This window comes from Betta splendens, chromosome 6 (genome assembly GCF_900634795.4).
Source record: "Betta splendens chromosome 6, fBetSpl5.4, whole genome shotgun sequence".
Taxonomy (NCBI): domain Eukaryota; kingdom Metazoa; phylum Chordata; class Actinopteri; order Anabantiformes; family Osphronemidae; genus Betta; species Betta splendens.
In genome coordinates, this window is record NC_040886.2 from 7,758,240 (window position 1) to 7,769,611 (window position 11,372).

General features: G+C 44.6%; 1 protein-coding gene across 1 annotated transcript; it reads right to left on the bottom strand.

Moving 5' to 3' along the window:
• Window positions 1-53: 53 nt before the first annotated feature.
• On the bottom strand, window positions 54-3,038 carry smim22 (small integral membrane protein 22). The gene is made up of 4 exons (XM_029154870.3): window positions 2,889-3,038; window positions 2,294-2,425; window positions 2,049-2,119; window positions 54-464 (listed from the first exon to the last, which is right to left on the bottom strand). Exons 2-4 carry the CDS (start codon window positions 2,415-2,417, stop codon window positions 417-419), a joined length of 243 nt encoding a protein of 80 aa, XP_029010703.1. The 5' UTR covers window positions 2,418-2,425; window positions 2,889-3,038; the 3' UTR covers window positions 54-416.
• Window positions 3,039-11,372: the final 8,334 nt, after the last annotated feature.

Below are 11,372 nucleotides of genomic sequence, written 5' to 3' on the forward strand. Positions count from 1 at the left end.
GTGTAGGTTTCTGTTGGACCCAGGAAAATATACAATAAACATAATACAACATATTGATGCAACAGTGTCTACAACACTCTGTCCCTCCTGTTTATTAGTATTATTTTAAGAAACATGGCATACTGTAAAAACAAGAATAAGAAATAGTTTTTAATAGCTTACTGTATGTTTTAATTACAGACTAAAACCAGCCAAACCATTAAAGTTCTCCTAGTAAACATAAGGAGGAAGGCAAGTTTAAAAAAACAAACAAACAAACAAACACCCTGTCTGTGTCAGACTAGTTCTTATTGGAGTGACATGTAAAGTATGATTATGTGGATTAGACTTCAATAACTGGATAGAAAATGAGTTGTAAAATACATATTTCTACTAGTAACTTTAACCGAATGTACTTCATCCTGGCAGGTCAGCAGTCAGGGCTCCAGGGCCATGTTCTCTATGCCAACTTTGTGTCTTCGGGGCTGTTGAAGAAACCAAAAGATGTTTTTTTTAAATTCCACTAGTCTTCTAATCTTCTTAGAACACATTTATACAGTTTTTTTTAGCTTATCAGACCTAAAACAAAACAAAGGACAGCATGTATGTGACTGTGAATGTGTACAGTAGGTTAACCAGTGTGTATCCAGCACTTCCTTGGGCTGTGTTGTGTAAGAAACAGGAAAAGCTACAAAACTGGTGTCTTGTGACTGGTTGTGTGCTACAGCACACATGCTGCCAATTTAGTGTCTAAAATTGATTATGACAAATACTGGAGAGACATTCAGCCACTGGAGCCAGTAGACAGAACGCTGGGTCCTGCCAAGTGGTGAATCCAGTGCATGCTGGGAATAGGACCCCTCTGCTGGTGAGATCAGTCTGTCACATGCAGCAGCAGAAGCAGCAGCATCGCCTGAAGCCTGAGCTGAGCGGCCCAATCGCGCCCATAACACATGCAGACAGTGACCAGACCCGCTGCCCTAGCGTTGGACAGAAAAGTGCTCCAGGTGCCCCCAACACCAACAGAGGGATCTCAGAGAGCACCTTAGGCAGGTGATGCTCCATAGCCCTGATGGTTAGAACGTTTCCATGACTACATGGTCACGTTTCCTGCTAGAGAGAACACGGGCAGACAAATCCAGCTGCTTCGGCACAACCCGAGACCGGCTCTGCTCAGCCCATCTGCATGCACGCTCACCAGCTAGCCCTTGCTAACAGCAGGCAGTAGGGGATGATGCTGATGCTGATGATGATAATGATGATCGGTGCCAGGCAGCTGCTGCTACAGCAATCACGACTTTTGAAAGTGCTGGATTCTACGAGTACAGAACCTAAAAGGTCACTGCCACCGAGGAGCTGTTACATGTTCCATTAGACCTTTTTCTGTCCTTTACTGATTACTAGTAGGTGTAAATTCAGATTTATCATGTTCCAGTACAGTGTACTGACTCAGATACTCTCTCTCTACGGTATACTGACTGCTGCAGTAGAACAATAAGGTTTACAATGTGTCATAAAGCAAATCATGAAGACCTGTAGGTTTTATGCTTTATCCACGCTGGATAGTGCGACATTTGTCTCTGGAGGAGTAACATTTTTCAGAATCTAATTTAATTCATATGATATAAAATTTAATATCAATGCTAAATAGTTGCCGAATGCTTCTTGTAAGGAGACAAAGCCCAGCCTAATCCGCTGACTCTCTGGCTGCAGCTGTCATTAAAGTGTTCACCAGATCAACTATAAACAAGGGCGCCAGAGGAGAAGGAAATGACCTATTGTACTGTAGCTATGTTACAGAGACAATGATGTTGTAACAACGCAGCTCTGTGGAAGGAGAGTTGAATTCATGTTTCACAATCAAAGCTTTTAAAAAAAAATACAGTACCATCAAAGCTACAGCTCATGGAGTCATTATAATGGACTAGGGACATATTTACCAACAATTGTAGAGTTACAACTGAATATCTATCAGACGACTCAGGGAGTGTAAATATATATTACTGTAAATACGACTGATTGTTCAGCTTTCTGTCTTTGTTTTCTTTCCTTCTGGCTTGTGTGTTTACCTTGGGTTCATCACAGCAGCAACAGCAGCAGCACTTGATCAGGACCAGGATGATTAGCAGCACAACCATACCTAAAATAATTTGGTTTGATTAGTTGATTAGAGCCACGTGAATGTTTCCAAAGCTTGGTCTGTGAGGGTTCAGTCCTGTTTTCTGACATTTCCAATCCTCTGAAAGCATTAAGGAGAACACAGACCAAGAACGTCCTCTTGGTCTGTGTATTTCCATTGTGTGCTTTGACTCACCGATGAAGATGAAGAAGACGGCAAACGAAGCGATGTCCCAGTCAGACTGGAAGAACTGCTTGGACTCCAGTCTGGAGACCACATCATTAAACTGATCCTGCAACTGCTGCTGCACAGATGCCATGGCGTCCTCTGCTCCCAGGTCAAAATCAACAGAGTGCTGCATTAATGGCATAACATTCCCTTGTGCTGAGACACAGGATGGTAAAACAGACGGCCATATAGAGTCCCCCCGCCGCTTTATTAAGTGCACCTGCAGCATCAAACTCAATCCAATACACACGGTATAATTAGACTTTCACAAGAATATAATTCCCTAACTTTAAGTTGGTGTCAGAAAAATTATATTTGCTATATGATTAATATTGAGGGTTTCTTTTGCAGTCCATTCAACTCAACAGAACTAAACAAGGAAACTAAAACAAAATGCGGTAATTTCCCGAACGGATCAACGCAGTTCAGGCGTCTGAACTGACTTTTATCAGCTTTTTACCCGCTCAGTTATTCATTATACATTTAAATTGAGACGTCGCCAGATTACGTTTGTTACGTAAGATGACATTTTTTGCGTTTTCTGTAAACATCGGGTTCCTACCTGTGAACGGAGTCGCTTCTCGCTCACTGAACCTTCCGGGTATGAAGGTAGTGCTGTGGCGCACCTGACGCAACCTGACGCCTCCTTCTTCTGTTTTCTAGTGGTTGGCTGACAACGAAAAGGTCCCATTACCGCCACCTGCGGTCACGTGCGTTTAAAAGAAATGTCTCTGTAACTATGATTGCCTCAATGTATCTGCATTCAAATGTAAAGCCTTTTTTTTAATTAAATTCTCTCCTCAATTCCAGACAGGTATTTGATTTTTATTTCGCCTCTATTCTTTAAATGGTACATTTGTTATTCATGCTTTATGCTATTATCATTGTTTTATTCAATCAACAGGTTCTCTGATCTGAAATGTGACACACATCTGAAATAACGTATGCATGAATACAAACGTATTAAGCATATAAACCTGTTTATATGGTGTTTTTCAAAATTCAATGACTCGTTCACCTTGTTCACCTGTAGTGTTAAATTAAAGTTAATTGTCATAAACTCTTGCCTAAGTGTAGTACCAGTGAATGCCAGATGAGGGCAGTATACAACCTGTTATGGATTTAATGCGCCACCAGTTTCACCAAAACACCAGTTTCACAAGCGGAAACCAGGAAGCAGTTCAATCGGATGATTTTATGGATCTTTTATTATGCTTATTGATCTTGCAACATGCTGTAGCTGGTTTTATGCCCTCCATCTGGCCTTGTATAGCATGACAAATGTTACAGATACTGTGTGTGTCTAAGACGTAGGTCTGCGGGGGCACAGTCTTATAAGGTATCATAAAAGCATGTCTGCTACATTTACTGCACATCAGCCAAACAGGTGTAAAATCACTCTCCGAGGCCACAACTGTCACACTTTCCTACTTACACACTGAACCTACATAGATGTTCCACATGTGTGATGGTGATGAGGTCCCCGGAGCTTCAACTGTCTCTCCTTCAAGTTGTTTTTAAAAGGCTGATTTGCTGCAAACAGATGCACGCGAGGCGACGCTCCAGATGAGATTTCGAGGCCAGATGTGTTTACACTGGAGAACACTGAGAAATGATCCCTGACGTAGTTTTCAGGTCTCGTGTTGAAGAAAACAGATGACACTTTTTAAATTCGGTGTTATTATTTCCAGTTTTGTGTCCAACATCCAAAACTACTAGAGAAACCTGCATATTACACACATCAAAGACCTTTATTGATTCTTTCCGCAAGTCTTCTTATTAGAGCTGCTGCTCTTTCAGCGTCATCGTCCCCGACGTCTGAAGTTGAGCAGAACTCAGCAACTGCAGGACCTCTGGGAGCAATTTCCACCGTTTGAGAGAAGAACCAGAACATAATGGCAAGAAATAGGGGAGAGGGTATTCAGTCAGTGTCACCACATTGCTCCGGTTTTGGGCCTTGGAAGGACTGAGCTCACACTTGGAGCGTCTCGTGCTGCTCTGCATCTCAGACTGTGTGTGTGTGTGTGTGTGTGTGTGTGTGTGTGTGTGTGTGTGTGTGTGTGTGTGTGTGTGTGTGGCTCAGTCCATACCACTGCTGTCGCCGTCATCAAGTGGCTCTGCTATCACAGTGTGCGGTTGTGGATGTGGATGAACGCGGGGACAGCGCTTCGACTCAAAGCTATGACCTTTGTTGTACAAATGAATACACTGAAGGTATTTATGAAGCATTTTAGCTTTTGTCTGTTCATTCCTTTTTTAAAACTCTGTTACAGGACGAACCTACTTTGAAGGGTTGTTGTCACCTACCTGTACACCACCTCTAAATTTAGTCCATGTCTGACAGCTATGATACAGTGTGCTTGCTCTTATTTTTACCTTGTGGTTCCCTGCTGGCACTCACTCCACTGCTCCACTATTTTAAGGCTCAGACAATTGTTCTGCGTCGGCCTCTCCATGGCTTCAGCCTAGTTGCTCGCTAGTTTTTGCGTTCTTACTGCTCTGTCTTAAGGTCATTTTCGTACACAAACACAGATTACTTCTAAATATTGGAGCTTGCTGTTGGAGGCTTCACACGGGTGTCACTTTTACACTACAACCTGTAGGGGGCACTGTGGAGTAGGCCAATGTGAGAAACCGCTTCGGCACCTGTGAACTTGGAAACATTCACAAACTTTGTGAATATAAGGACATGGTCATGGTGGAAATTATTTAATCAACTTTAAATTCTAACTTCACTATACAGATAATTTGCTTTTGCTGTTTCACAATATTTGGACGCTGTCGTCGTGAATGTCGTGAGCAATGCCATGCAGCCATGTGGCGAGCTGCTGGCGGTGAAAGGCAGCACTGCGGCGCTGGAGCGCCTTCGCTGGACCAACACGTCTTATCGCTCACTGTATTATTGCGCGAGACAAGCTATTACGCGCTCCATTTACAGGATGGCTCCACCGAAGGCCAGACGGTGCAACGCTTCCAGGGCCGTCGTACCCATGTCACCGATCCATCCCACTCCTCGTCCCGACGCACGCGTTACCTCCGGCTCATTATTAACGCTCAGGCGCTCTAACAGCTCACATGTGCAGTGAGCCCTAATCTGCGCTCACATCAGGGCCTTCCACTGTGTGCCGAGGCTGCATTCACACCCTCAGATATGATCGCGTATACTGCAGGCTCCACTCGCCGTGTGCCCCTTTCCAGAGGAAAAGGGCAGCATGTGTTTCCCATTGTGTCGTGGCTTCCTTCATACACGCTCCACAGCGACTTTCCCATTATCTCACAGTGTTTGTGCTCCTCGACGAACCCTCCGGTGGGGTTTGTCTATGGAGCCTTTCTCACAGCGGTGCGGCAGCAGGACAGTAGATAAAGGTTAGAGTGAACTATGGTGATATGCTTAAATAATGCTCGAAACACAGTTTGATTCACAGTTAAATGGTTGTCTCTCACTTTACTATGCACCATAAAAAACTGCAGTTTTACAGTAAATATCTGGACAGAGCTACAATAAATACATCTTGCTCCATCAAACAATTCATTTTCCCTGTTACTCACCAAACGCGGCCCTTGAATCATGTCTTCCCGATGCATTATTCTCAGCCACCTCCACTGCCTAGTCGAGTGAAAACATTATCATTTCTTATCTTTTGTTTGGCTCCGACGTTCACAGGTCCCCGTTTTACAACCCACGGGAGTCGAACGCTGCACTCAGAGGAGGGAAAGGGGCAAATTTCTGTTCAGCTTCAAAGTAAATTCAAAGCAACTTCACTGGTAATAAAAAATAATTTTGTCCGGTCAACTTTTGCCACTCTTCACCTGCTGATCCAACATTATCACCTTTTCCCAATAAACAAAATAAACATGGGTATATTTGGTCACGTGAAAGGTGGTACATATGCAAAAAGCATGTTTCAGCTCGAGCATGGTTTTCACAGGACCCTAAAGACATGAGTGATTTATGGAGCTGAAAACAGGCCAGATGGAAGCATCCACTCCTGCTCCTCATGTCCTGCAGGTTGTTCTGCCCCAACGTCACTGCTCCGCTGTCAACGTGCATTCACATCTACCGCACTAAGTGCTGCGTCCCACTGGTTCCAGGACGGGCTGAAGGGAGAGGCGCCGAGAGGAGGCGGCGAAACGGATCAAGCGGAATACGTGTCGGCGTCTCGCGTCCTGTTGCACTGCACATCTTGAAGCGCTTGTGGACTTTCCCTGTAGTCAGCGGCTCTGCAAGTCAGCTTCATGTGATCAACGAACCCAAGATGTGTCGGCTGCGTCGAAAAAAAAACCTCGTAGCTCAGTGAGGACATAGTTTGTTCGATAAGTCGTTGACCCAACAAAATAAGTTGCATACGTGAGATTCTTCTTTTTTTTAAGTGTAGCGTGTTGGTGAATACAAATACAGGTGTATTTGAGGGAAGTTATCTTGGCACATGACTCTGAAGTCTTCTCAGCATCTGTCACTGTTTCCGTGGAACAACAGATTTAAACTCCCGCACTAGTCAGAATGAAGGAGTGGTGGTTTTCTGTGAGACAATAGGCAAAAATCACATTCTATGAAGGAAAAGATACGGGTCCGTTGATGTGAGCTCACCTTCGATCAGGGTGAGGTGTCTGTCTATGATGGTGAAGCTCCTCAGTTACAGCATCAGCCTGAGTGACAGCATTTCATACAGTAAACTGCATTTTTGTCAGTCAGTCGGTCATCACACACAGCTCCTCGATACCTTCATTTTACAGTTGCTACGTTTGCTTGACACACAAACATGTGTTTTCCAGCTCCTAAAACCGGAAGCAAAGCAGCAGCTGAATCCAAAGCTCATCACATGCGGCATTGTGTGTCTGACTTTAATCTATTTAGCCTCTTATTTGTCCTATTTCATACTCGCGCAATAACAAACATTTCTTCTCCCTTGGGTGGAATTCCAGGGCCTCACATTTAAAGCTGTGAATGGGGCGATATCACCCATGCAGAATGAGAGGGTGGTGAGAACAGTATCTTCCCCGGGGGATCAGGGGGCTTCGCTTTAGAGCTCCTTAGCCGCAGCCGGGCTCCTGCTGATACTTTCCATCGCGGGCTGCTGTCAGAGCTCTCGCCAAAAATGTACGTGTAGGCTTCTTTCTTTTTCTTTTTTTCCTTCTTCACAGACTCTGTGAACTAGCGAGAACACAGAGTACGTAGCTTAGCAGCTGAAGAGTCATCCAGCTACTGTACTGGACGGCTCTCGTCACTAAAACACTCACAAATAAGGCAAAAGGCAAGAAACCCAAGTGGAGGGGAGGCCGTTGGGGGCCTTGAGGGCATATGAGGTTGCAGCTATCTGCAGGTAACCAGCTCTGCATTGCAGCCACGCCTGATCTGCTTTTATAAGCGAGTCGTACTGGACGCAGACGTGGTATCAGACCAGCTATGCAGAGAGGAGACAGAGGGGGAGAGTCTGGACCTCCCACTGATAATCGCCGTGTTGAGCGGGCACCGCCGCCAAACTGGGTGGCGGCGAAGAACGCTGCGAAGGCCGGAGCGCAGAGGTCCCGTAGCCTCAGCAAAGGCAGAGCGGAGCAGCTGACGTACAGCAGGTTGTTATTATAATCATCATGTGGGAGGATGGATTCCTGGATTTATGAGTCCTGGATCCGTTTCATCGGTCATTAACACGGAACCACACGACGGTGCAGTACATGCTCTTGATGAAATGGTTTATTCCCAAGGTTAATGGTCATGGTTGTTATTCTAACTACAGCGTCCATTATGTCTTATTCCTGCTCTAAATCTAAAAAGACTTTCCAGCTCGTGAGCTTCTGCTTCACAATGAGACGTTCACTCTATTTTCCACAGAGCTCTTCTTTTACCAGAAACATTCTGTTATTTGTGCAGGGCTCGATTTAGGATCATGTTTTTGGTCCAGTTGAGAATTAAAAAAAAATCTATTGGATATTATAACATTTTAGCTCAAAACAATAACTGTCAAGCAGTTAAGCCATAAGTCAAAGTTTCCTGGATGAATTTAACAGCGCTGGTATGTAGAGCGATTTAGAAATGAGAAAGCAATGCTATTAATCCTCTTCCATGTGTTTGTGGTATTGTTACTATCAGAAACAGAGGTTCTGTTCTTGTCCTGTCTCTCGCAAACTTGGCAAAAGCGCTCCCACGCAGCTTCGGCCTTGGCAGATGGTGGCACGCCTTTATTCATACCAGCTCCACTTGGACTGGGATCAAACAGTGTTTATTCATACTGCACAAACAACCTTAAACACATTCAAAACACAACACCTATAATACAGTAATATGTAAAGAGTCGCTTTGTAATATCTATATTTCTATAGTAAAGTCGAATCCCAATGAAACGAGAGCATTTGATGTGTTTGCCTTCTGTCTAAGTGTGAGTGAAACGGGAGCCATCATCTCTCAAAATGAGCCACTTAGCTCCAATTTAGGACCTGAAATCAATCTGACTGCAGATCTGTGCATGGAAGGGTCGTGGTGCTTGTTATGGATTGTTTGAGCAGCCATGTAGATTTTTCTAGAGCCATGTGACCTCTCTAGACACAGAGGTGGACACAATTAATGACTCGTAGTCTCAACACAGTGTTAAAACAGTCATTAGTGTGATGTAATACGCTGACAAATGCATTAATGAGGCTGTTCATCACACATGAGCAAGTCAACTGGGAGGAGAATGTGATATTTCTTACAGATGCACGATTAATATTGTTATTTAAAGTGTGATCAGCATTATTTCTGAAGCTAAACTATTAGTATGGTCATTATCAGTTACTGTATTACCAAACTTCCCATGTGAATGTTTAACCCTCAAATTTGCACTGATCCAAAATATCAAACAACGCACTCCAAACTTATTGTACTGCACGTCTGACACGGAAATGCAACAACTAAAATGAATGCAATGAATGTCTGCCCAGGAGAAACACACACACACACACACACACACACACACACACACACACACACACACACACACACACACACACACACACACACACGTAGCCCACGTCCAAGAAATCAGCTCAAATGAAGTCATTTTTTTAATCCATGACGGATGACATGTTCTTGACTCGCACTTTCTGCTCCTTGTGTTTGCTTAATGGCCGAGCGTCGCGCTGGCCTCTCTCAGCATATTTATCATCCATGAGTGTTGCTAGTACAGGGAACAGTTTGGAAATGACTTTAAATAAGCTCGGGCTTGGCAGAAGACGTGCAAACTTTGTGAAGAAATAAATGCGAGGAATGACAATCTGATGCTTGTGGAGGCGACTGAAAAAGAGATTTACGCTCAAAACAAAAAATTTAAAATTAAAAAGGTAGACTTTTTACCTTTAGTGCACTGGGTTCTGTACTTCATTGTGTTGCATGTAGCTCATATTGTCTGAGTCACTGTTTTTTCTGCCAAGGTCCCATAAACACCTACAGACAATAACTCAATAAACGTAGTGTGTCTGGATATTAACATACGAAACAGACATTTCCTTGTTCTTGCTTCGGTGCAGCACTAATTATCATCCGTCATCGATCCCCTAATACACTGCACACACACTCATGGAGCCGTATTTGAGTGATTTCTGTTTGCTGCGCTGAAGGTCAAACACTGCGTGAGCTGCGTGTGGAAGCACTCGTTACAAGGTTTGTCCAGAAGGTTGGTACCGATGGACCCGAGACCACGAGCGAATGGAACCGTGGCTCAGTCATTTCATGACGATATCGGACCTGACGCCATCTGACACGCAGCTCACTATCTTCGGCTCAGTCATCTACCGAACGCCTCTGAAACCCAAACGCTCCCCGGCCCGGCTCCGTCTCGCCATATGTTTCCAGTTCTTTTATTGTTTTGGGTCTGAAAAGCGGAGCGTCCCGTCAGAAAACAGATAAGCGGCATCACGCTGAGCTGGAGGCCGTGAATCAGGCCTCCTCTCCTCCAGCTCCTGATGAAGTACGGTACGAGCCTGCACGCCACATGCTCCATAAATTGCACCGGACTGGAAGGAGCAGCCGCGTTCTGCACGGGGGCCCGCGTTCCGAGAGGCAGGGGTCAGCGAGAGGAACAACAAGCCTCGGAACAGTAACGAAAGGCGCATTTGACGAATTTCCTCGTTTTTCTGCGCACAAATTAGCGTTTGATCAGTCGTTAGGCCTCCTGTTGCTTTATGGGCCTGACACGTGCTGTGGGAGGCTTCTTCTCTCAGATGTGATGAGCCGTGCACATGGACTGCACATTTTTTTGAAGCAACAACATCGCCTCAGAAGTCCAAACGTGTGACGCCTTTTTAAAGACAAGCAGCCCTCATTTTAATTTGGCCTCGGGTCAAATCTCGCGGTCGCGGTGGCGCTGGGCTGCCCTGCAGATGATCGCATCCCTCGATTTAAAGAAGCCTGACAACCATCGCACTGGAAAAACACTTATGTTCAGCTGAAGTGCCAGCAAACCAGCAACGCACAATTGATATTGACTATTTCCAAGCCACCCATAGTACAGACACATAATTAAAGGCCTAGCTGCGGTTAGCACAGCTTTTGAATAGCTTCAAATAAGCTTCACGGCTCTAATAGTTGCACTAACTCGCATTTTGAGAACTTTTACGATTATTGTAGATGATTTCTCATTCATTTAGGATATTGTGTTGCAGCGATCACACAGGAGATGTTAAAGGAGTTTTCACTGAACGAACTGTCAGTGTGAATGAGTTTCAGATGGTTGCGCTGAGGCGATGTGGCTGCTTTGGCTCGCCCTGGCTCTCGTGTGTGGTTCAGCACACACGCAGCATGACAAGCAGTCACAGCTGTCATTGCTATGAGAGTGGCTCGTTCTAAGCTTGAACGTGCTCTGTAATGACAGACTGTGAATGCGTCTCATGTCCAGCGATCCATGCTCCAGATACGGAGACTCAAAGGAAATGCATTCATTAGCCAAACATCCAGAAAAGGCTGTGAAAGCTGTGTTTTTAGATAATTAAATGTGTTTATTATTCAGAGTGTAGATAGGAATCTGATTTTTGATTAATTAGCTTAAAAGTCATAGCACATGTAAAATCCACCTTT